The sequence below is a fragment of the Rhincodon typus genome, chromosome 13, assembly GCF_021869965.1.
Source record: "Rhincodon typus isolate 14 chromosome 13, sRhiTyp1.1, whole genome shotgun sequence".
In the NCBI taxonomy this organism is placed as follows: Eukaryota; Metazoa; Chordata; class Chondrichthyes; order Orectolobiformes; family Rhincodontidae; genus Rhincodon; species Rhincodon typus.
Window position 1 is genome coordinate 32,406,852 of NC_063344.1, and position 27,345 is coordinate 32,434,196.

Genomic DNA, 27,345 nt, shown 5'->3' on the forward strand with positions numbered 1-27,345 from the left:
TTGGTTTCCCCGATGTAGAGGAAGCCACACCGGGTACAGCGGATGCAGTATACCACATTGGCAGATGTGCAGGTGAACATCTGCTTGATGTGGAAAGTCTTCTTGGGGCCTGGGATGGGGGTGAGGGAGGAGGTATGGGGGCAGGTGTAGCACTTCCTGCGGTTGCAGGGAAAAGTGCCGGGTGTGGTGGAGCTGGAGGGGAGTGTGGAGCGGACAAGGGAGTCACGGAGAGAGTTGTCCCTCCGGAAAGCAGATAAAGGTGGGGAGGGAAAGATGTCTTTGGTGGTGGGGTCGGATTGCAGATGGCGGAAGTGTCGGAGGATGATGCGTTGGATCCGGAGGTTGGTGGGGTGGTACGTGAGGACGAGGGGGATTCTTTTTTGGTTTTTATTGCGTGGACGGGGTGTGAGGGATGAGGTGCGGGAGATGTGGGAGACACGGTTGAGGGCGTTCTCGACCACCGAGGAGGGGAAGTTACGGTCCTTGAAAAACGAGGACAACTGAGATGTACGGGAGTGGAATGCCTCATCCTGGGAGCAGATGCGGCGGAGGCGAAGGAATTGGGAATAGGGGATAGCATTTTTGCAGGAAGGTGGGTGGGAGGAGGAGTATTCTAGGTAGCTGTGGGAGTCGGTGGGCTTGAAATGAATATCGGTTTCGAGGTGGTTGCCCGATATGGAGACAGAGAGGTCCAGGAAGGGGAGAGAGGTGTTAGAGATGGTCCAGGTAAATTTAAGGTTGGGGTGGAAGGTGTTAGTGAAGTGTATGAACTGTTCGAGCTCCTCGTGGGAGCACGAGGCGGCGCCGATACAGTCATCAATGTAACGGAGGAAGAGGTGGGGTTTAGGGCCGGTGTAGGTACGGAAGAGGGATTGTTCCACGTAACCTACAAAGAGGCAGGCGTAGCTTGGGCCCATGCGGGTACCCATGGCTACCCCCTTTGTCTGTAGGAAGTGGGAGGAATTGAAAGAGAAGTTGTTGAGTGTGAGGACGAGTTCGGCTAAGCGGATGAGGGTATCAGTGGAGGGGGACTGGTCGGGCCTGCGGGACAGGAAGAAGCGGAGGGCCTTAAGGCCATCTGCATGGGGAATGCAGGTGTAGAGGGACTGGACGTCCATGGTAAAGATGAGGTGTTGGGGACCGGGGAATTGGAAGTTCTGGAGGAGGTGGAGGGCGTGGGTGGTGTCATGGACATAGGTAGGGAGTTCCTGGACCAAGGGGGAGAAAATGGAGTCGAGATAGTTGGAGATCAGTTCGGTAGGAAATATGGGTCATTTTTGGATTGGCAGGCTGTGACTAATGGGATACGAAAGGTTCAGTGTTTAGGTATCAGCTATTCAGCAATCTTGATCAATGATTTAGGTGCCAGGATTAATGATCATATTTCCAAATTTACAGATGACACAGAACTAGGTGGAAGTATGAGTTGTGAGGAGGATACAAAGACACCTCAATGGGATTTGACAGCCAATTAAGTGAGTGGGCAAAAAATTTGACAGAATACAATGTAGAAGAATGAGTTTATTCACTTTTGCAGGAAAAATAGAAACGTGAAGCATTTCTTAAATGTTGATAGGCTAGGAACTGTTGAATCTCAAAGAGATTTCAGTATTCTTGTTCATGAATCACTGTAAGTTAACTCAATTTGAATGCACATAGCATTTTCCACAAGATAGCTGAATTGATCATTCTAATAAAAGAAAAGGGTATGTTTTCATTGCTATTACAGATACTTGACCACAGGATGACCAAAACTGAGAACTGAATATTAAAGAATATTTAATATTTTAGAAGGAATAGGCAAAAATGATAGAACTGAGTAGTGCTAATAGTAGGGAACGGGGTCAGTGAATTGGCGTGAGAGGATCTGCAATCAGATGAATAAGATGTAGAAATTCTGGGTCGAAGCTACGAGAAATCCAACATTGGTAGGAATGGTTTGTGGGTCACCAAACAGTGGTGGTAATGTAGGGCATAGTATAAATCAGGAAAAGAAAGTGCAGGTAAAAAGGGCAATACAGTCATCATCAGTGGTTTCAAACACCATGTAGACTGGTTAATGTAATGAGTACCAGTGCTGTGGAAGAATTATTCCTGGAATTTGTTTGAGATGACAATGATAGTTCGAGAAACATATGTTGAGGAACCAGCACATTCTATTTTACATTCAATATTATGCAATGGGAATAGTCTAATTAGTAACCCAACCGTTTTTTAAAAAAGCCTTAGAAACTAGTGACCAAAAAATGTCAAATTTGTCATTAAACTTGAAAACTGTGTAATTCAATCTGAAATGAGGGTCATAAAATCTAAACATGGGCAATTATGAAGGATATTGGCCATGGTGGATTGTAAAAAACGTTGATAGATATGACAGTTGATAGGAAATACCTAGCATTTAAAGAATTAATTCTGGATTTTTTAAAAAAAACAAATTCATTTAGATGAAAAATGTGCAACAATAAATGGAGAGCCATGGTTATTAAACAAATTTAGAGAGTATTATATAAAAGAAGGAGACTTACAAAGTTACTAAAAAAGTTGCAATCCTGAGGATTGGTAAAATTTGAAGGAGAATGAAGAAATGTTAAGGAATGAGAGAATAAAGTATGAATATAAAATAGCAAGAAATGTAAAAATGGTTCATCATAGAGATGTACAGCATGGAAACCGTCCATTCGGTTCAACTCGTCCAAGCTGACCAGATATTCTAAATTAATCTAGTCCCATTTGCTCTAATCCCTCTAACCCTTCCTATTCATATACCCATTCAGATGCCTTTTAAATGTTGTAATTCTACCAACCTCCCCCACTTCCTCTGGCAGCTCATTCCATACATGCACCACCCTCTTGCGTGAAAATGTTACCCTTTAGGTCCCTTTTAAACCTTTCCCCTCTTGCCTTAACCTATGCCCTCTAGTTTTGGACTCCCCTACTCTGGGGAAAAGACCTTAGCTATTCACCTATAAATGTCCCTCATTATTTTATAAACTTCTCTAAGGTCACCCCTCAGCCTCCGATGCTCCAGGGAAAATAGCCCCAGCGTATTCAGCTTCTCCCTATAGCTCAAACCCTCCAATCCTGGCAACATCCTTGTAAATCTTTTATGAACCCTTTTAAATTTCACAAATCCTTCCTACAGCAGGAAGACCAGAATTGAATACAATATTCCAAAAGTGGCCTAACCAATGTCCTGTACAGCTGCAACATGACCTCCCAACTCCTATAATCAATGCACTGACCAACAAAGGCAAGCATGCCAAACACTTTCACTATATGGTCTACCTGTGACTCCACTTTCAAGGAACTACAAACCTGTACTGTAAGGTATCTTTGTTAAGCAACACACCTCAGGATCTTCCCGCCAAATGTATAAGTCCTGCCCTGATTTGCCTTTCCAAAATGCAGCACCTCACATTTATTTATCTAAATTAAATTCCATCTGCTGTTCATCGGCTCATCGGCCCATCTGATCAAGGTTCTGTTGTTCTCTGAGATAACCTTCTTCGCTGTCCAGTACACTACCAATTTTGGTGTCATCTGTAAACTTACTAATTATACCTCTATGTTGACTTCCAAATTATTTATATAAATGACAAAAAGTAGTGGACTCAGCACCGATCCTTGTGGCACAACAGATATCTAACAACGACAAGTCAGAATACAGAAAGGAGATAGAGGGCTTGGTGATGTGGTGCGATGAAAACAGCCTGTCTTTCAGCATCGGCAAAACTAAAGAACTGATCATTGACTTCAAAAAAAAAAGGAGAACACGCCCCAATCTACATCAATGGAGCTGAGGCTGAGGGGGGAGAGTGTCAAGTTCCTAGGAGTGATGATAATCGACAATCTGTACTAGACTTCCCATGTAGATACGACGGTCAAGAAGGCACAACAATGCCTCTTCATCCTCAGGCAGCTCAAGAAATTTGGCATGTCCATAACAACCCTCACCAGCTTTTACAGCTGCACTACTGAAAGCATACTGTCCGGGTGCATAACGGCCTGGTATGGCAGCTGCTCCGCCCAGGATCGTAAGAAACTACAGAAGGTTGTGTGCACAGCCCAGTATACAGCCAACCTTCCATCCATGGTCTCATTGCTGCGGAAAGGCTGCGAACATCATCAAAGACCCATCGCACCCTGATAATGCGCTCCTACAACCCGTTCCATCAGGCAGAAGACACAAAAGCTTGAACACATGCACCAGCAGGTTCAGGAATAGCTTCTTCCTGGCCATTAATAGAGTGATGAATGGACTCTCTAACTTCAAATAATGCTGGTCTTGCTAATGTTGTTCTTGCCTAGTGCATGCCCTAAGCAACGTAACCTGTACGCCTCCATCTAAGTCGTCTTTTGCACCCTTTGATCTGTATGTCTTTGCTTAGTATGATCTGCATATACTGCTCATAAACAAAACTTTTCACTGTACTTAGGTACAAGTGACAATAAATAAATCAAATCAAATCAAATACCGCTGGTCACTGTCTGTAAAGCAATCCTGCACCACCACCCTCTGTCTCCTACCGTCGAGCCAGTTCTGTATTCAAGTGGTTAGTTCTCCCTGTATTTCATGTGACCTAACTTTGCTAACCAGCCTACCGTGCAGAGTCTTCGAACACCTTACTGAAGTCCATATAGATCATGCCCACTGCTCTGCTCTTATTGACCCTCTTTGTCACTTCTTCAAAAAACTCAATCTGGTTAGTGAGACATGATCTCCCGTGCACAAAGCCATGTTGACTATCCCTAATCAGTCCTTGCCTTTCCAAATACATGTGGATCCCCTCCGATAACTTGCCCTTTGCTGATGTCAGGCTCACAGGTCTATCATTCTCTGGCTTTATGACCTTTCTCAGATAGTGGCACCATGTTAGCCAACCTCCAATCTTCGGCAACTCACCTGTGGCCAACAAGGTTCGGTGAAAAGTTTTACTTTGCAAGCAGTACAGGCAGATCATAACATACGAAGATTATAGCATGATTGAACAGAGTGAGGAATACAAAGTTATGGCTGACCTGCAAGTAGATTTAAAAGAACATTGTTAGTAATTTTAACAGACTTAGAATTGAGTTTGAAATTGCAGAATGATTGTAAGAAATGTGAGAATAAGATTCGCTGTATGTTGGCGCCATCTTGAATGATTTGCCATTGCTCGTACCATAACAAATCAACTTTGCACCATGCCGCATGTTAATGTTAGAAAAAAATTAGTTAAAGGGCTGGTGAGAGGCAGCTTCAAATTGTGTGGTATTTCTGCTCCTGTCTAGCTGATGCAAGGTTCCTTATTCTAGGGTGGAGACTCAGTCACAGGTACTGGCAATTAGACCAAAACAGGGATAGAGAATTGATCATCATGTTCATGTAGGATGGTGTGTTGGGCTGGGCGGGAAGTAGCAATGATTAAAGAGTAGCTAATTATTCGGTATGAGATAGGGAGAGGGGCTGATTCTGTGTATATGTGCATGCATGCAAGTGAGAATGTGAGGGAAAATGGGATTACGTTGGAAAATAATTTGACAATCACTGTTTTCCAATGTAATCCCATTTTCCCTCACACTCACTTATATGCATGCACATATATACTATAGATATGTGTAAAAGAAAACAGTAGGAAAGAGATATGAATATATTAGAGGCAGAACAGGATAATTTGTGATAGAAGTGACAAAGAAATTAAATAAATACTTTGTTTACTTCAAGATACAGGATGTTTCCCTGCACATATTAAGATCCAAGGGTCTAGTGAGAATGTGAACTGATACGAAGTAATGTTTAGTTTAATAAAAAGTAGTTCTGGAGAAATAATGAGACTGAAAATTGACACAATCTTCAACTTTCAACTTCAGCTGTTCACAGTCTGTCAATCATTTGGATGTGTGGTCCATTTATAATGTTGCCAAGTTTATGTTATGTAAAGTTTGGAAATGTAATTGTGAGGAGGATGCAAAGAGACTCTGAGGGTACTTAAACAGGAGAATGAGTGGGAAAGAGCTTGGTACATGGAATACAGTGTGAATAAATATGATGTTTACTACTTTGGTAGGTGGGATGAAGGTACAGAATATTTCTTAAATGATCAGAGGTCAGAAAGTGTTGATGTCCAAATGGACCTAGATGTTCATGTTCATAAGCTATTGAAAGTCAACAAGCAGGTGGAGGAAGCAATTTGGAAGGCAAACAGCATGTTAGTCATTATTGCAAGAGGATCTAAGTACGGAAGCAAAGAAGCCTTACTTATAGTACTCATGAGACTGTACTTGGAATATTGTGTACGGTTCTGGTTCCCTTTCCTAAGGAAGGATACACTCACCATAGAGTGAGTGTCGTGGAGGTTCACCAGTCTGATTCCTGGGATGGTGAAAATGTCTGAGACTGGACCTGTAATCTCTCTGGCATTTAGAAGAACTGGAGGCAACCTCATAGAAACTTCATAGTGAAATCTCAATCAATCATTCAGTCAGTTCAAAATGGAGATTTAGAGATTTATACTTAGTAATAACATCAGGGAATATAGGGATAACCTGGGAATATAGTATGGAAGTAAATGATCAACAGTGATCTAGAATTGAAGAGTAGAATTGGGTGGCTGAGTGACCTACTCCTACTCATGTTTCTAACGTGTAAGTACAGCAAGCAATTACAAAACAAAATGGTATGTTGGCCTTTATTACAGGAAGATTTTAGTACAAGCTTAAAGATGTTTTACTGCAATTATATAGAAGCATACTGAGATCTCACCTTGAGTATTGTTGCAGTTTTGGTCTTACCTATGAAAATATGTTTTTGGCATGGAGGGACGGTGTCAAAGGTTCATCAAACTAATTTCTGGAATGGAGGGATTATTTGAAGAGAGTTTTGAATCTTTGGAATTCTCTTAGCTGTGGACTACTAGTTGTTGAGTACATTTAAGAATGAGAGTGATAGATTTCAAAAGGTTTTAAAAAAATATATATAGGAATCGTCAAGGAAAATAGTATTTAAGTAGAAGATCAGTCTTGATCCCATTGAATGACAGAGTGGACTTGAAGGGCCGAATGGCCTATTCATTCTTTATGTTCTCAAAAATGGAAAGACACCCTTGCAAACTTGCTAGTAAGTTTACCTAAATGTCAATGTATGTTTTTTGTTGTCATATAGCATATGAACATGTCTACTTTCAAACTATATGTAAAATTACAGGTCTGTGCTTTCTTTTACTGTTTTAGACTTACAGCAGCTGAGGGAGTTAATCCTAAAATTTTTGAGCCAAAGGAAGAAAGTAGTGACGAGGAGGAAGAATTAACTCCAGAAGAACAAGGCAAGCCGACTATATTTTTATATTTAGGGAATGTGTTTCACATTGGTTTTTAAGTTTCTAATGCCTGCTCGTTGTTGAACCACAAGACCCTATGAGAGGCAGAGGAGGCTGCTAAATAAGATAAGAGTCCATGGTATTAGGGGCAAGGTGCTGGGTATGGATAGCGAACTGGCTGACTGGCAGAGGGCACAGAGTGGGGGCAAAAGGGTCTTTTTCAGGCTGGCTGCCAGTGTTGTGGACCAGACTAAACCTGCTCAAAATATATAATATATCAAGAAGATAATCTGGACCCCAAGTTTTCCTTATTTTAAAGGCAAGTGTAAAGCATTGTGTTCTGGGTGTAGTTCGATTGAAGCAAAACACACTTTATTTTAGCTACAGTGTAAGAATACAAACAAACAAGAAGGATTGGAATAACTTCACTCTATTGCAAAGCTTGACAGAATAAAGGATTATTTTACCACAAAACAGCAGTTGTTCCAATATGGTAGTGTCCCAGAAATACACCCTAGACAAAGGCAAATGCAGTAAAATAGATTGTCTCATATGCAGTTCTCCAGTCCAGAAGGAAAGAGCATCAAGCGAAGTGTGTGTGTGTGTGTGTGTGTGAGTGAGTGTGTGTGAGAGAGAGAGAGAACCCAAGCATTTTGCTGTAGCAGGGAGAGATGTATAGCATCTTCCAAACCCCAACAGCTACTGAAAATTGAAACTAAAATCCAGCTTCTGTGGGTGCTTAACTGCACCCATTTGTGTTGCTTCTATTGTTCCAAATCAAAACAAAACCAAAGCCCTCACAAGCTGTTTACTTTATTGGCTTGAAACAGTCCGCTTGGTACCTCTGTCTCAATCTCTCTTCATTTTAAAAAAAAAACAGGACAAAATATATCTCTTAAAGCCATAGTATCATCACACCTCCCCCCTTTAATAAAAGAACCATGAATAATCAAAGATGCCTTCATTTTTAAAAACTTTTAGCCTTACAATAAAGTACACTGCAATACATGTACATTACATTCACTCTAAGCTTGCAAACATTTAGTACTACAGTCCACTTTAGTCTATTTCTTGCCACCACTGAACACCTTTATCTTTCTTCATCACAGTCGTGACCATGTGTCAGCAATTACGTTCTCTTGTCCTGCCACGTGTACAATTTTCAAATTGAATGGTGGCAATAATAAACTCCAACTAAGTAGTCTGGAATTTTATCCTTAAATTTTTCCAAAGATGTTAGGGGGTTATGATCAATATGTACAATTGTCTAAGACACATTATTGGCAACATAAATGTTGAAATGTTGCAATGCCAACACCAAACTCAAGGTCTCTTTCTCAATTGTGGAATGTTTCTGTTGATGAATATCAAATTTTTGGAAAAATACCCAATAGGTCTTTCAATCTTCCTGTCATCATCTTGCAGGAGTACAGCACCAATACCCACATCACTTGCATTGACAGCCTCCTTGAATGGCTTTCCGTAATTAGATGTGGCTAACACTGGGGCACTAGTTAACACAGCTTTCCGGTTGTCAAATGCCTTTTGACACTCTTCCATCCACAGAAATTTTCTGCACCACTTCAACAGGTCAGTCAGTGGAGCAAATTAAAATTTGATATGAATGTCCAATAAAAATAACTCAATCTCAGGAATCATAGTACTTCCCTCTCCAATAGTATGGGGAGCTCCCCAATAACCTTTATTTTCACATCCTATGGGACTGTTTGTCCATGCAGTAATATGGCCCAAGAACATGTCTTGGGGTTTTGCAAACTCACTCTTAGCTGGGTTTATCACAAAGCCTGCCTCCCAGAGTCAATCGAACAATTCCAATAGATGCTGCAAGTGTTCCTTCCATGTGTCACTAAAAATCACCAGATCATCTGTATACAGTACACAATTGGGTAATTCTGAAATGACTTTCTTGTTAATCTTTGAAATGTGGCTGGTGCATTCTTCATACCAAACGGCATGACTTTAAACTGGTACAGACAATCTGGTGTCATGAAAGCCAAACTTTACTTTACCCTTTTGGAGACCTGCCACTATCCACTGAGTAAGTCCAACTTGCTTGTCCCACCTTCTCAATACAATCTTCCAAACGTAGAATAGGATATGTATCAGATATTGTAATTGCATTGACTTTGCAACAGTCCCGACTCTTTCTTCCCCCCCACCTTCCGGTTTGGCACCATTACTATGGATGAGCTCCAGTTGCTGCAACTCACTTCAATTATATCATCTTTGAGCATGCATTTAATCTTTTTTTGAACCTGTCCCAATATTAGAGGGTTAAGTCTATAAGGATGTTCCTAAATTGGAACAGCATTTCCTATATCATGCATAATTATTTCAGTACTTCCCAGCTTATTTCCAGATATCTCCCTATGTGATTATAATAACTCTTTCAGGTCATTTTGATTTTCCTCTAGAAGGTAACTCAATTTATCCCAATTTTTGAGAACTTTCTCATTGTCCAGTTTAACTTGAGGAATGTCCAATTCAGAATCATCTGAACTTGGTTCTTCACTCTGTGTTGTAACCAGTGACACATTCTCCTTTTGCTTTTCTTCCCTGTCAAAATATCTTTTGAGCATATTCACATGATACACTCCTTCAGTTTTCTTTCTCTCTGGTGTTCTTATTAAATAATTCACCTCACTCAGTTTCAGTTTGATTTGATAAGGCCCACTAAACTTTGCTTTTAAAGGTTCACATACCACTGGTAGTAATACTAACACTTTATCTCCTCTAGCAAGACCATGAATTTTTGATTTCGTGTCTGCTTCCCGTTTCATCATCTACTTTTAAACACTGTCTCGTCAACTCACTTGCTATATTTAATCTTTCGTAAAATTTGACACATAATCCAAATATGTAGTCTCTGAACCATCTGACTCACCAATTTCTCCTTCGTTAATTCCAGTGGTAGTCTCACCTCATGCCGAAAAGATAATTCAAATGGACTGAAATTTAGTTGATTCGTTAGGTGCAACTCTGATTGCGAAAGGTCACCCCACCTGAGGGAGTGGAACTGGAAAATAATAAAAGAAAAAGTTTAAACTTTTAGGTGTGGCAGATTCTGGATATGGTTTGTTTGATGTTATAAGACAATGACCATGTGTTGTACAAGGCTTCTTTCAAAGAAATAGCCTACTGGACTACGTCATTACACCCTAGATTATGTACTGTGATTTCCAATAGGACAGTTTATATAGTGGTTTATAGCATTTTAAGAATATAGCATTGTTTTTCCTCAACACATCAACCTATTTAACATGTCAGCAACCCACTCATTTGGATTAAATTTGAGATAATTCTCTTAATGTACAACAGATGAAAATAACCGAAGACAGCTTTCATTGGAACAATTAGTGGTGTTTTTTTTTGGATTTTGCTTGCAAATAGATAAATCTAACAGTGTTATATTGTAATATTTATGGTAGAAAATTTTTTTCTACTTATGAACAAAGTAAAAATATTGTTATTGCAAGACCTGAACTAATCTTTTGCATCTGACTTTAGATACACACACATTTCTCATGCTGTTCATCACTTTGAAACTGGTAATTCTCTCAAACCCTGTGGTAGTTTTTCTGACATTATTAGATATTGCCACGTGCTCTCGAGAATTGTTCCTTTTTAAAATCGCATAAAAGAGTTACCAGAATTTCATTATTTCTGAGTTGCTGGCATGTATTCAATATATGAATTTGTATTTATGTTTAGCACTTCATGAGAGTGTTCTGTATTAAGTTACCTTATCAATTGTCCGTCACTTTGAAATTATAATGGTTGTACCTTTTTATAATTGATTTGCTGGTCAAGCCATTGGAAGATGAGTTATCTCTATCCTTAATATTCTCAATCACTTCTAACAAGTTATAGCTGTCTTTTTGTGGAATGTAATGTGTGCATTGTGATACCCATCTTTCAGTCACTTCACAATAAATTCTATAGAATTAGTAAATACATGTAAGGACTTTATTCCCAATTTGATTCAAACATGGGGAGGGGGCAGCAATCTTTGCTGAAGAAAACAATCAGAATTTCACAGAGGCTTTTAAATATTTTTATTTCTTTGAAGAAAACAAGAAGCAGTTTGAGATGAAGAGAAAAATGCATTACAACGAAGGCATGAATATCAAATTAGCAAGACAATTAATTGCCAAGGAACTAGATGATGATGAAGATGGCATGAAAGGAACTGATGACCAGGAAAAGGACTTTGAAAATGGTAATAATAAAAAGCTTCATTTTTGCATGAAATAGATTGTTTACAATGGTTTTGGAACTAAAATTATTTGGGACAAATCTGATTATATGCCAGTTGTAAAATTCACAGTAATTTCACTGAAAATTTACTCTCAACTGTTCAAATCTTTGAACTCATGTCAAATGTAGACTGATGTAATGTCATTTTTATGCATTTAAAGAAACAACTGCAATTACTTAATGCATCTAAGGGCTGTTTTTTAAAGCAACATTAAGCAAATAAACAAGTACATTCATCTGCATAAAAATAACATGGCTATGCATATGCTTCAGAAGTGTGAGCATTTGAGTCAAAATTTGTTTAGCATTATCCCTAAAATTTTGATAAGTTACAATGCTCTAGCGTGATCCTAAGTTTCAAGGCTCCTCTGTTGATATAATGTACAAAGACTAAATTCAAACCCGTGATATTAACCACCTGGAAGGAAAAGGACAGCAAGTGCAAAAGAATGCCACCAACTTGCAAGTTCCCTTTCAAGCCACACACCATCCTGACTTAAAACAATATCATGTTTCATCACTGTCCCTAAGTCAAAATCTTGAACTCCTCTTCCCCGTCCCTCCATCCCCATTGTGATTGTACCTTTGTCACATGGACTAGCCATTCAAGAAGGTCTCACCATTATCTTTTCAATTGCAGTTTGGGTGGACAGCAAATACTAGCCTAGCCAGCGACGCCTGCATCCTGTGGAGAAAAAAAAATTAAACACTATTGCCACCTCCTCCCACCACTCTAAATTATTGCTTACTCATTCAAAATATCTGAGTACAGTTCCTCAATCTGACAATTCTAACAATGTTGAAGACAAACTGGTATTTCCTTTCACTTAATATCAGCAAAGCTAAAACCACTATACTTAATCCCTCCAAAAACTGTTACGCACAAACCCCAATGCTTTGCTTTTCCCTAGCTACCTGCTTGAGCTCCGACATTTGGGAACAACTTTGATTTCTGTTTGATTCTGCCCCATCACCCAATATTCTAAACGTCACGAAGACAACATCTATCATTCTTATTCTTTAACCTCATTGCTGACGACATATTAATCATTTTCTTGCCTGCTAGCTTACGTTGTGTAATGCTGTCTTCAACTGAGGTTGTAGTCCAATTTGCCTAAATCTCTGTTGTTTGTCATCCTGTCTTTTTTAAGCTCTGTTTGACTATTTTTGCACTAACCTTCATTAGTTCCCTATATTTAATGCAAATATCTTACTCTCACTTGCCTCTGCAACTGTCTCCAGCCCTCTGTACCAAAGTATTCCTTCTAAACTGTTGACTGTTTCCTGTTCATACTCCATTCTTAATACTCCTTTAACCACCTTGGTGCTACCCTGAAACTTTATTATTAAGTCACTGAACTAATTTTATTCACATCTTCTCAAAATCACCTTCATTGTGCACTGTAGTATCTCTTTTGCTTATTTTACTGGTTTTGGAATATATAATGTTTAATAATTGCAAGACCCAAAGATGTAGGTGATACAATGAAAATATATGTTCTCAGCAGAAACATAAAGAAGCCAGGAAAAGAGTAATGAAATGATACATAACTGCATTCTCTGACCAGATATGTTGTCTTGTAATTCTGTAGCTAATTTCAAATAGTAAACAGTAAATGATGCACCACAGTGAAACCAGTTGAAATTAACTTAAATGGATAATTTGGGTTAATTGACTCTCTAACTTGTTAAACACTACCACAACCAGCTATTTGTTCCAAGGCAACATGCTATCTACCTATCAGGCAATTAGTGCAAATTGTGACTTTAAAAGAAAAACTATTTGCTCTGTAATTCAATAAGTAGAGAATTTCTATGTGATAATGTATTTAAAATTATGAACAATAAATTAAATATGACCAACTACTTGCAGTAAATTAATTGAGACAAAGCAACGTTGCTCAGCTTTAATATGTTAATAGCTTATTTGCAGGTTAAGACAATCACTGAAATAAAAATGTGCTCAGTACTACATTTCAAACATTTTCATTTTCTGTCTTTGTATTTTCTTTCCCAACAGATACAGATGAAGAACTTTCTGAAAATGAGGACATTGACTCTTAGAGCAGAGCCATGATTTAAATCTGGCACAAAAATATCCAAGCTAGCAGCATTTACCATGAAGTGTTTTAATTTATTGAAACACTGAGGTGTTTCAACTACAGTCTAGCTTAGATTCAGAGAAGTCTGGTTCCACCTGTGCATTTGAAATTTTACAGTGTGTTTCTGCAGTAATGTAAATAAAAATCTTCTTGAGAGGTGGGCAGGAGGCGTCTGTCTGCCTTTTTTTTGATGGCACTGCTGTTGGATCACTGAAAGAACTTTTTTTCTGAAAACCACAGTAGCATAGAATTCATGCAGTAGTATGTAGCACAGAACACTTTCCAGTGGCGCTCAACCCAATAATCAGACTGTAATACATTCATATCTGTGTAATGCTATGTGCACGTTTCAATTCACGTTGGTACACTTTTTTGCAGATTTATTGTAGCGTACTTTTTTCCACATTTTGCATCAGGTAACCGGTTCCAGTTCGTATTTTTATATTTGAGGATTTTGTACTTTTTGGTTTTTGTGGGGCTAATATTTGGAAAGTGCTCAAAATGAAAATACTGATAATTGGTTTGCCAACAGAATGCGATCTTTTGTCTTTGAAACTTTGAAAACACTTTAATGCTGCTGATGGTATAAGTTAACAATTTGTACTTGTGTTGATGTTAATAGGACTGACTTAAAGATACTGATGCCCTGTTTTTGAATGCTAAAAATCCAATCAAATACCAAGCATAACGATATATTTACTAAGTGCCACCACTGTCAAGACATAGCTATAGTTTATTTTGGGTAGGGGATTAAAATTCAAATTAAGTTGCATGTATTTGGTGTAATGTACAGCTTTATGTAGGGCAATGAAGGGATAATGTCTTCTCATACTTTTGATTCAAATGGTAGTACCGTTCTTTTGAAGATGTTTATGCTTCTCCAAAAGTTTATATTTTAAGCCATTGAAATTCATTGCAATTTGTGGATTTGAAAGGCATATCATTAATAAAGCCCGTTGAAATGCAAGCCATTTTTATAATTCAAACTAGATTATATAATCCCATTGTCCGAAGCCGAGTTTTCTCTGGAATATTTTGTCTGTGGTTTTCGTTGGAACAAACTGAGGTGAATTTATTTTACAGATATGCGCACTCCCTGAACATCTGTTTTCACTGTTTAACAACTTTCAGTTGTCCTGCAGTATTTCATCTAATTCCTGCCATGATAGCATTGGTTCCTATCATCGTCACCCAGTATTGTATTAATTTCAGTATAAGAAAACTCTACTATGTGAATAGAAATATAAAATAAACTGTGTACCTCCACTTTTAGTAGATTTACTGAAGGTTTTATTGTCTGGTTTGTTTGAGAATGAAAGAAATGAAATTCCTTTCCAGTTATACTCCATCTGGTTGAACATAAATGGTTATAAAAGTGTGAAGTAGCAAACACCTTTTGAATGTATGTTTATAATTAGATAAAACAGAATTGATGTACAAGTTAATTAAGTTTCACCTTTGGTCAACAGTAATGAATAACTTAGTTAATAAAATGTTAGGTTACTAAATTAAGAAGTGCATATAACTTTGCATACTTGAATATAAGTTTTCAAGCCAAAATTATGTGCAACGACATCCAGGGAAACTTTTTTTCATTAGTAATTAGTAACTAATTTTCATTAGTTTGTTCAATTTTACAAAAGGATCCAAATTTATACCCGTGTATTGATTTTTATCCTTTGTGCATTGTGACTCGTACGGTTTTATTGTAAAAATTGACAGTATCATCCGATCATAACACCATTGTCTATGATTTTTAAACTCGTATTTAGTTTTCACAAATTATTTTTTGTAGCAGTTCATGAGTTCAAGATCCTGCTGCTGATTTAATTTTGATAAGCCAGGTATTTGAAAAACCAAAATTTTAGCAGTGAGAGTATACATTGTAGATGTATTTTGGTCTTTGGTATTTTACTACATCGTTTACATTTATATAACACTATTCAAATCAAGTGATCATAGTATTTATTTTGTACATTGGAGTGGACTTTAACTTTATACAATTGTAAAATATGTGGCAAATTGACAAGCCCATAAGTCAAAAGAAATTGTTTAAAAAAAAAAGTCAGGGGCAATGTCAAACAGGTCGCCAATTTGGTATCATCTGTTTATACTGGCACACAGTCAAAATCTACTCCCACTTGTCTGTAAAAAGGGTGCATCTTGATATTTAAGATTGAAAAACTATAAAGTGTGTCTTGTTATACTTTTTAAATTACTTTTTAAATTTCTTTTTAAACATTCTTATTGCTACTTCTCTTGAACCATTTTCTCTCTTTCTGCCTTGAACATGCATGAATTTAGGAGTAGTCCTCTAAAGTACACTGATATCTGCCCCATCTATCCAAACCATTCCACCATTCCTATTTTATAAATTGCAGTATATTTGAATAACCTTAGTTGCATACTGAGAGTCTTTTTCAGTGCATCCGCATGCCTGGTATGAAATACTTTATGAAAACAAATCTTGATAAATGGAACTACAGTAAAAAAAAAATCTGAAAAAATGCATTAAAATATTGAACACAGAAGACAAACTATTTTAAGTCACAAATGAAAGATACTGTCCAAAATTGCTTTGGTTTTGTATAGCAAACAGGTAGTGCACATAGATTTTCTAGCTTGGTGTTCTTAGGATCTATTACTTGTAAGAAGTAACATGGTTATTACATACCAAGGTTATTTATGATTTCATAGTTTTACTTAATTGTACACTTGCAACAAAAGTCAGTCCTGTGTAATTCCCTAAGTAGAACTCTGACAAAAATATCTGTTTGAATCAAATGTTTTGAAATAATGTTGCATTCCCTACACTTAGATCAGCATGCAATAAATTTTCTTAAGTAGATACTTTAACATTAAACTAAGTTGGACTATAACCTGGATCAATTATGTATTCAAGGTGCAAAATCTCAGTCAGCCAAATGTGGCTAAGAAAGGTAGTTCAGGATTGCATAAGATTAAAAGAAAAGAATTATGAAGTTTTTAGAAATAGCAGTAACTCTGATGTTTGGGAGGTTTATAATAATACAATAACGGAGGACTAAGAAAGTGATGAGGAAGAGGGGGAATAGAATTTGATTGTAATCTAGCAACAAACATAAAAATGGACAAAAAGCTTTGATAGATATGTACAAGGAAATATTTGGCTAAAATGAATGTGTCCATTAAAGCCAGATTAGGTGAATTTATAATGGGGAGTCGAGAAATAGCAGAAAAGCTAATTGATTTACTGGTGTTTATTTCACTGAGGAAGATACCAGAAATCTCCCAGGAGTAGAGATCCAAACCTCTGAGGAGAATGAAATATTAAAGGAAATTAGCATTAGTAAGAAGGTTGTTCAGAAGAAATTAAAGGGACTCAAAGTTGATAACTCCTCAGGATCTGATGGCTGTCGTCCAGAATGTTGAAGGAAGTGCTTATACAGACAGTTGATGCATTGGTAATTATCTTGCAAAATTCCAAAGATACTTGAATGATTTCTGAAGATTGGAGGTTAGCAAATGTCACCCCACTATATAAGAAGGAGCGAGAGAGAAAACAGGGAGCTACAGACTTTGTTACCCTTGCATCAGTAGTAGGGAAATAATAGAATCTATTTTCAAGAATGGGGTAAATAGACAACTAAATAATGATTGGGCATAGTCAGCATGGATTTGTGAATGGAAAGTTGTGTTTGATGAACTTATGTTTTTGAAGATGTTACTAAGAAATTGAAAAAGGAGAAGCAATAGATGTAGTATACTTAGATTTTCAGAACACTTTTGATAAAGAACCCCACACTGGGCTGGAGAGAAAACCTAAAGAAAATGGAAGAGGAGGTAATGTACTGCTATGGATTAATAATTGTTTTCTGTCTGAAAGCCAGTTTGTAGGAATAAATAGGCCATTCGTGCATTGGCAGGCATGCATTACGAATGGAATACTGCAAGGGTCAGTGCTTGAGGCCCCAGCTGTTCATAAAATATATTTTGTCTATGTATATGTATATATGTTTTAGATTTGGGGACCCAATGTAATATTTTCAAATTTGCAAAGATAACGTGGAATGTGTTGCAAGGAAGACTTAAAATGCCTTGTGGAGATTTAGACAGGCTGAAATGAGTGGGCAGATACATGGCAGATGGAATGTAATGTAGAAACATGTAAAGTGTTGAGACCTTAATCATTTTTAGTTTGAAGCTGTGAACTGAGAACTAAGGTGACCTTTGACTGTGAGCAGCAGCTTTTATTTTAAAGAAGAGAACAAACAAACTGTTATGTGTTTATAAGGCCAGGACTGGAAGTTAATTGCAGGTTGATTCTTGTTCAGAGTACTTTATCAACGTTTGACTCGGAATTGCATTATGCTCAAACAGATGTTTGAATGATAATAGGTGCCCCATGGATAGACAACCAGTCCTACAAAGAGAAACCAAAGTTTGAACAGGTTTTTGAACTGTTTAAGTTGGGTTATTGCTGCAAAAGCTACAGGACAGTGATTTGATTGCTGCTTGGTTGTCCTCTCCTTATTAAAGTATTGAAAGTTTGGAGAATAGAATCTCAGTTGAAAACCAGATGATGCAATCTCATGTACCTGTGATTTAATGGATTGTGGAATCTGCTTAAGTGAGCTGATCAGTTACATCTCATTTTTCTTCCTTTTGATTTATCCCTAAACTATGTGTTCATCTGTCTATTAGAATGTGGGTTCTAGAGTCATAGAAGATTAGGTTTGAATCATAGACGTTAATTGGGTTACCTTGTGATTTAACTTTGCTAAAGCCATTTATTAATAAACTATTAAGTCTTTTATCTAAGATATAAACCTGATGTCTGGAACTGATTATTCATATGAAGTCTGGTTCTTCAAAAAGTTCCTTTAGAAACCATTTGAGTCAATTTTGATGGTCATTGAGTATTTTCATTTTACTCTGTGTATACAGGGATAGGTGGCTGATTTAATTTGGCTGTTCGTCTGTCATAACAAAGTTTATCCACTATGATACCAAGGTGTAGAGCTGGATGAACACAAACTTTGTATCACACTTCCTTCAAGGACACACCATACCTCAGGGTGTTCTGGAGGCATCCAAGATCATGACATTTGCACCAGCTGGATCTGAGCATCAACAGTGTTCTTAACACAAGCAGCTATCACAGTGCTGGCTGTGATACAAATTGCTCCCTGATGTGTACTAGGATTAGAATGAAACCCTTGAAGCTTTATCCTTCAAAGCAGAAATGCTGTCATCATGTCAGTGTTGGCCAGGATAAACAGGAACAGTTCTTCAATCTAATGATTTTCAATTCTGGTATTCTCACACAAAGTACAGAAATGTAACATACTTTAAAACATCATCTACAAAAAAATTGCACACTCAGCCTATGGCAAGTATGTGGAAAAATGCTGACTGCTAACATCATGATTAGAATCTGTTATTGAAGACAAGTGCCCTGCTTTTGTTAATTACAAGAAGAATCAAAGTGACTCTGTGCGAACCACTAAAGTTTAACAGAATAGTAGTGCACCAATGATTACTGGTTCTGACTTTGTTAGAATATCCAGCTGGCCTTTGACAGTGAATGCTAGAGGCATAAAGGAACAAAAAGGGCAGTAAGGCCATCAACAAAGGAAACTGTTCCTTTGAAAACAAAGGCAGGGGAATCCATCAACTGCAATAAAACAATAGAAAGATGTGTGGAACCCTAACTTAAGTTATATTCTAACGAGAGCACTGCTCTTGAGAAAGCTTTCAACATTGTTGGAGGCTTGGCTGTTAGACTGCTGAATATTGAATCCATTATTTAGCAAAATTAATGACTTTGAACAAGGAAGTCCCTGGTAGCTCGCAAAGCTTCCTTGCACGTCTGGGATGTAACACAGTGTGGAGCTAGAGGAACAAGCAGACCAGGCAGCATCAGAGGAGCAGGAAAGTTGATGTTTCGGGTCAGGACCCTTCTTCAGGAAAAGGGTCTGGGATGTGTGTTGTGCTCAATGGATGGTGAACTCCAGCCACTGTTGGGTATGTAAGATTTTGTAATTCACTTTAACTTTAATTGGCTGGCTGGGTAAAAGTCTCCCTTTTGCTTCTGTTTGTCTAAAATTGTCCTTCTGTCTTCAGTTCTCCCTGTGCCACTAAGAATCACACATTGCTATCTATGCATATTAACCTGTGCAAGCCATTACCTCCTGCATATGATCAGAGACTCTAATTGCCATGTTGAATTGGTTAATCAATGTATGCCCAATTCCTAATTGGTTTCTTTAAAAATGATAATCTTCTCACTGACACCATTTCCTTCTATTTCCTGCTTTATTCTATAACATGTAAGTCACATCCCTTTTATAGGGCACGTTGTCTGTCCAAGCTTCATAATTTCATAGATCTCTACCAAGTTAGGGTGACACCAGGAAAGCAATTTATGTAGTGTCACCTAGTGATTTGAAATCATCTTTAAATAGGTACAATAAGTACTCAGAAAACTTGTCAATATTCTTTAACTAAATGAACCATGTGATTCCACAGTACTGTTGACGTCTAAAGCAAATTAACTAAAATTGCTTTCAAAAGACTATTCTACTTTTGATCTCCAAGATCATTTTTTTATTGCTAAACTGAATATATAAAACTGAGATTAAGGTACTATTGCAATATATAACAAAATATGTAAAGCTCAAAAATAACCAAAAATAAATATACAAACACCTATTAAGTTACAAATCTGAACTATTTTAAAACAACATTCTTTGAGTAATAAGAATTTATCTCAAAACAATTACACATATTAGCTATTTACTTTGAGCCTGTGTAAAATGGAGGTGATGGCCTCTTGCTATTATTGGTGAACTATTAATCCAGAGACCCAGGTAATGTTCTGGGGTCCTGGATTCAAATCTTATCATGCTAGATGATGGAATTTGAATTAGATAAAAATCTGGAATTAAGAGTCTAATGGTGACCATAAAACTCTTAGGGGGGAAGAAAACTCAATCTGGATCACGAATATCCTTTAGGGAAAGAAACAACTATCCTTACCTAACCTGGCCTACATGTGACTCCAGACCCACAGTAATGTGGTTGACTCTGAACCACATGCTCTCTGGGCCATTAGGGATGGGCAATAAATGCTAGGCTAGCCAGTGACACCCATATCTGGAAAAAAAATTGGGGTTCACTCAGACAAGGTCATACAAATTGTAATTAAAGTTAATTACAATGATAGATTTTTCTAATCAACATGCTCAGTGATGTCATTACACACTTCTGGAGCAGCTGGGACCTGAATTTGGGCCTACTGGTCAGAAATAGGGACACCTCCGCAGTTCACATGAGCCCTTAATTACAACTGTAGACTGAGTTTGAGAGCTGATATAAATTTTACTAGTCCTGATTAGTTAAAAGACTAATTCCAAGTTTACAGACACTTATTTTTGAAATTTTGTTTATCATAAGTAGAATAAAAGTTAATAGCAGAAGTACTTTTTAGTCATCCCACTTTTTAAAATGTCAGTTCACAACACTGGTTGACTGGACAAGGTCTCTTGGTTCTGTTCTATTGACTGGAGTTCTTTTTTCTTCCTCTTTGTGTATTGAATCACCAAAAATCAACACTTATTGACCCCTTCTGTCTCATAGGCATCTTTGAAATTTAGTTGACCTTTTAGTATGTATCTGGGATTGGCTGAACAATAGGTGCCCAATTTCTGATTGGTTTCTTTAGAAGTAATAGTTGTATTAGTGATATCATTTCCTGTTGTCTCCTGAGTGATTCTTCGACTTGCTACTCACTTTGTAAGGTTATCTGAATCACTTTTATGACGGCTTGTTCCTCTTGGATCACCAACTCCACAGATCTCAATAGAAGTGGCATCAATGAGGCCATTTATGTGCCTGCCTAAGAGTGTCATGACTTAACTGTAAAGAGTACATCAATGATCATGCCTCTGTTTCACAAGCTGGTACATTATGTGGTTATCCATAAAATATGAGATCAGCAAAATGACCAATTTGCATAACTAACTGCTACTCGGGACAAAAGCAATTCACAACAAAAATTGAATTTATTTTAACTCCCTTTATTTTCACTGCTCTTCTAAAGTATTTCTAATTTCTAATGTTAAATATACGCATTAAAACCCCAAATATGGACACTCAATCACGACTAAGACACACAAGCCAAATGCTATATTACATGTACTACTGGTAGAAAAAAAAAGTTTAAAAAAAATTCTAAAGATCAATAGCTGAGACCACAAATGGAAAGTTGATTTCCTTCCAGTATTTTACATTGATGTCATCTCCTAGTAATTAACTATCATCGCAATTGATAAATCTAAAAACGTTAAAGCAGCTAGAAGATTATAATACTGTGGAACCTATTTCCAAAGTATGTATGTGTTAACAAGGTTCTTGAATATTGTTGAAGCTGCACTCATCCAGACAAATAGAGCTAATTCCAACACATTCCTGACTCTGCCTTTTAGATGGCGGACAGGCTTTGGGAGAGTCCAGAGATTAGTTATTCACTACAAGATTCGTAGCCATAGTATTTACATAGCTAGTCCAGTTCAGTTTCTGACCAACGGTAATAGAGGTTCTGTGGTGAGTTTTGTAGCCTTATAGTTGTTTTGACCTTTTATACACCAAAAACTGTAATGCCTTTTATATTTTTTCATTTAAAATGTTTCCTTTAAAAGCAGACAACCTTGCTGGACTCATAAAATGGCTGAGGCTGATGACAGGATCATATTTTCAGAAGTTTCTGAGCCCTCTGCTGTATAGACATTCCAGGACTTGGACATGAGCTATCTTCCTTCAACCAGCCCTGAATGAAGGAAAACGTCAAGGCTCATGATATAAAAATGACTGCTCATGCTTTTACAGTTACCTCATCACTGCATAATGGAAAGACTGATGGGAGAGGGATGAGATAAAGCTACACTATCAGCTCAATAAGTTTCTAATTATCCTACCGAGGTGGGCCATCACCTGAAATGCCTGACCTTGGCACATTATTGAAATTATAGCTTGTTGAATTGCTTGAATATACAATTTTGGGTGTCTGCATTAACTGCTGTCTGACCTCCAAAGGATAGCTGGACTCCAGGCAGAGTTGGCAGCTTGCCTTTCTCTCTACCTCTGCCTCCAAGTTGGTAGCTGGCAAGAAGCCAAGCTTTTGCCTGCAAGGAAGGAAAACTACTGGGTCCAGCTCCAGAAGAAATTATTATTGGACACTGACCTCTAGAAAGTTGTAACTCAAATGAACTTATATTTAAAATCTCTGACATGGTGGCTGAGTGATTAGTGCCACTATCTCACAGCACCAGGGACCCAGGTTCAAAGGTGACTGCCTGCGTGTAGTTTGCACATTGTCCCTATGTCTGTGTGGGTTTCTGCTGGGTGCTCTGGTTTTCTTCCACAGTGCAAACATGTGCCAATTTAACCTGTTTTGTGTAGAAGAAATTAATGCATCAAATGAGAAATACTGTAACACTAAAACCAACACGTTCTCTAATTATTACCAACAACCTTACAGCAGCTATTTTTCTTATGAGCCTAAATTCCTGTTTCTCTTTCTGACACATCAAATGATGATATATTTGTAATTAATTGAATATCTTTGCTTTCACCCTCATTGTTTGATTTTAAACACTGTTTCTGTAACATTTTGAATGCAGTTACATCTGAGTGTTTTCCAATATAAGTGAAGGTTAAAAAGTGGAAATTAGAAAGCTTAATGAGATTGTCATGAAAGCATGCTTTATACCAATTAATGAATTTTGGTATCCATGAGTTGGAAAAATAACTTTAAGTTCTATTCAGTTTTAGTATTTGAAAAACACTTTACAGTGACTTGAACTTGCCAGTTTGATACAGTAATTTTACATCAACATTGCACATGGATGTGCCAGCAAAAGGAGAAGACCTCCAGACAGCTCAGTAAGCAAGTCTCTCTCTCTCACTGTCACTTTTCCTGAAAACAGTGTGAAGAAATCTTGCAGCAGGATAACCTGCACAGGTCTTTCAGTGAAGTACTTCTGGGAACCTGGGAAAGGTCCCATAAATCAGTATCTCTGACTACCTCACAAACCTGTAAAGCTGAACTGTTACTTCTATTCAGAGACCTAAGTCAAACTGAATTTCCATCTGGACTGAAGTCTGGTCTGATGATTTTCTGTCACTCTATGGTGGTCAGAACATTGATCTCATCGACAGGAAACGCAGAACCATGAGGTGTCACCCCATTTGATCCTTTACATTTTGAACCGTGAGGGCACAGGTGTGTGTTTACTCCATTTGTCTTTGTTCTTAAAATTCATATCATTCCTGCAGAGTTGTGTTACTTGAATGTATTTGTTTGGGATTAAGGGGATATAGTTTAATTCTGAAAAATAGTGCAGCGGATGCTGAAGATCTGAAACCAGAACAGAAATTGCTAGAGAAACTCAGTAGGTCTGGCAGCATCTGTGGAAAGAAAGCAGAGATAACATTTTGAGTCCGGTAAGCTTTCTTCAGAACTGATAGTAACATGGATAAGGTCGGTACATATATCAATGATAGGGTGTGTGACTGTCTGTGTGGTTGGGGAGGTTGGTGGCGGGGGCGGGTGGGGTTAAAGAGTAAGCAAGTGGAGATGGACCCCAGAGAGAGAGAAAGACAGTTAGGCAGAGAAAGGGATGGATGATAGTAAGCCAGGGAGGGAGTTAAGCTGATAATGGGGACCATAAGTAGGTTAAAAAAATGGGTTGGCTGTGCTGAAAGAGCCCATGTCATGACAGCTCCTGGGGTGGAGGCTGAGTTAAGAACATGGAAGGATGTGTTCAGGCTCTAAAAGTTTTAAACTTGATATTGAGTCCTGAAGGCTGCAGGGTCCCCTAGCAGAAAATGAGGTGCTGTTCTTCCAGTCTGTGCTGAGCCTCGTTGGAGCACTGCAGCAAACCTGAGACAGAGACACTGGTTAGGGAACATGGTGTTGTGTTGAAGTAGCAGGCAACTGGAAGCTTAGGGTCATTTTTAGGGAGGGAACATAAGTGTTCCAAGAAGCGGACACAGTCAGTATGTCTTTTGTCCTTCCCATTGTAGAGGAGACCACATTGTGTCCAGTGAATACAGTCGACTAGATTGAGACAAGTGCAGGTAAGTTACTGCTTCACCTGGAAGATGCTTCTGGGGTTTTGGATGGTGAGGAGGGAAGAGGTAAACAGACAAGTGTTGCACTTTATGTGACTGCAGGGGAAGCTGCCACATGGGTGTGTGTAGTTGTTGGGAGTGGGGGAGGAGTGGACCAGGGGGGTCCCAAAGAAATTCCTGCCCCCTTGACCTGTCCATCCTTCCTGGACAGACCTATCCCCTCCCTACCTCCCCACCTACACTCACCTTTACTGGCTCCATCCCCGCCTCTTTGACCTGTCCGTCTCCTCTCCATCTATCTTCTCCTCTATCCATCTTCTATCTGCCTCCCCTTCTCTCCCTATTTATTTCAGAATCCCCTTCCCCTCCCCCATTTCCGAAGAAGAGTCTAGGCCTGAAACGTCAGCTTTCCTGCTCCTCTGATGCTGCTTGGCCTGCTGTGTTCATCCAGCTCTACACCTTGTTATCTCAGATTCTCCAGCATCTGCAGTTCCTACTATCTCTGAAACAATCTTGTCCTGAATGGTGTTGAGTTTCTTGAGTGTTGTTGGAGTGTACTCATCTAGGTAAGTGGGGAGTATTCAATCATACTCCTGACTTGTGCCTTGTAGATGATGGACAGGTTTGGGAAGGTTGGATCTATACAAACCTACACAATGATTAGAGCTGGGAGCTTGGGTGGGCCTGTTGGTACTGGCATTGGGGGGGGGTGGGTGGGGGGGGGAACCAGACTTTAGTATCAGAGAGCAGTACGGTGATCCACAAAATCCAGGGGAAGATCGATAGCACTACAAAAGAGAATAGTAATTTGCAAGTTGAGGTCAGAGCAAGGGAGAAAATAAGGTGTAAATCAGGATTACTGTGCATGTATGTGAATGCAAGGAGTGAGGATAATGAGATTGTGAGTTGTAGGTTCAATTTAACAATTGGAAATATGGCTATTTGAGAGACTTGGCTCAAGGAAGGCAGGACTGGATGTTAAATGACCTTGTACACTGTTATGAAGGCACTTCCATTATGAAAATCTTTTGACAATTCATGTTTAAATTGTGAAAATGGGTTCATTTGAAGTACTACGAAGAAACCTGGACTTTTTTTTAAAATAGTCACTGAAAGGACATAATGACACCATTCTGGAGTCATAGAGTCATACTGATGAACAGCATGGAAACAGACCTTTCGGTCTAACTTGTCCATACCTACTAGGTGTCATAAATAAATCTAGTTTCATTTGCCAGCATTTGGCCATATCCCTCTACCATCCTTTTAAATGTTGTATTTGTATCAGCATTCACCATTTCCTCTGGGAGATCATTCCATACATGCACCACTCTCTGCATGAAAAAGTTACCCCTTAGGTCTCTTTTAAATCTTTCTCTTCTCATCTTAAATATATACCCTCCAGTTTTGGACACCTCAGTCTGGGGGAAAAGACCTTGTCTATTTACCCTATCCATGCCCCTCATGTTTTCATAAACCTTTATGAGGTCACCCCTCTGCCTCTGAAGCTCCAGGGAAAATAGCTCCAGCCTATTCAGACTGTCCGTACAGCTCAAACCCTCCAACCCTGGCAACGTTTTTGTAAATCTTTTCTGAACCCTTTCAAGTTTCACAACATCCTTCCTATAGCAGGGAGATCAGAATTGCATGCAGTATTCCAAAAGTGGCCTAACCAATGTCCTGTACAGCCACAACATGACCTCTTAACTCCTATCCTCAATGCAGTGACCAATAAAGGCAAGTGTAACAAACACCTTCTACACTATCCTATTCTAAAAGACACTAACTTAAAGTCCATGAGTTAAGCTAATTGCTTGAACCTACTGGAATTCATAGTCCGAGCTTTTGGTTGTCAACAATTCTGGCTATTTGATTTTAAGTTCAGTTGGGGTGTAGCTTGTGAAGAGATAAAACCCTCAGCTCGACCTTTGTGTCCTTTTTAATAAACCTGTTTAAAGGTCCCATGTAAGAGCTGAGAAAGTGAAACAGCTATTCTCCTTGAGATGCTTCTGGAAGACTTCCTCTTGACATCTCCTGAAAATACTGCTCCTGCAAAGATCCCACTGACAATCCCTACTGACACACATCTGTGTGCAAGGATATTAGACAAAACTCATGTGGAACATATCATGTCTTATCATTATGTTCTCTGAAAATTAGCAAGTATTTGTCTAGGTTTCCTAAAAATGAATCCCCACAAAGAAATGTTTTATTTTCCATTAGCTGGAATGTGTGTGGGTTACTTAGGAGGATAAATGTTCTTTCATAATTCAAACTGTGTCAATCAGCTTTGTGTCTTTGTTGTATAAATTTTGTATTTATAATGAATCGATAATTTTGCTGATAGCTAAAGAAGCCTATTTGATGGATCATTTTTATTCTTAATATAGACAAAATGTATACATGGACAAATAGATAACTGGGTTAAACATTAAAATAGAATCAGAGATAGTAGGAACTGCAGATGCTGGAGAATCCGAGACAACAAGGTGCAGGGCTGGATGAACACAGCAGGCCAAGCAGCATCCTCTCTGCTCCTATGATGCTGCTTGGCC

General features: G+C 38.4%; 1 protein-coding gene and 1 long non-coding RNA gene across 2 annotated transcripts in view; one reads left to right on the plus strand and one right to left on the minus strand.

Moving 5' to 3' along the window:
* ppp1r2 (protein phosphatase 1, regulatory (inhibitor) subunit 2) overlaps positions 1 to 14,952 on the plus strand; it is a 33,080-nt gene extending 18,128 nt beyond the window's left edge. Inside the window, exons 4-6 of the mRNA XM_020527584.2 lie at positions 7,210 to 7,301; positions 11,386 to 11,535; positions 13,594 to 14,952. Coding sequence (XP_020383173.1) covers positions 7,210 to 7,301; positions 11,386 to 11,535; positions 13,594 to 13,637 — 286 coding nt within the window. The 3' untranslated portion in view covers positions 13,638 to 14,952. The remainder of the gene's footprint in view (positions 1 to 7,209; positions 7,302 to 11,385; positions 11,536 to 13,593) is intronic.
* LOC125484663 overlaps positions 12,188 to 27,345 on the minus strand; it is a 22,013-nt gene continuing 6,855 nt past the window's right edge. The window contains exon 3 of the long non-coding RNA XR_007263476.1: positions 12,188 to 12,258. This is a non-coding gene — a long non-coding RNA (uncharacterized LOC125484663). The remainder of the gene's footprint in view (positions 12,259 to 27,345) is intronic.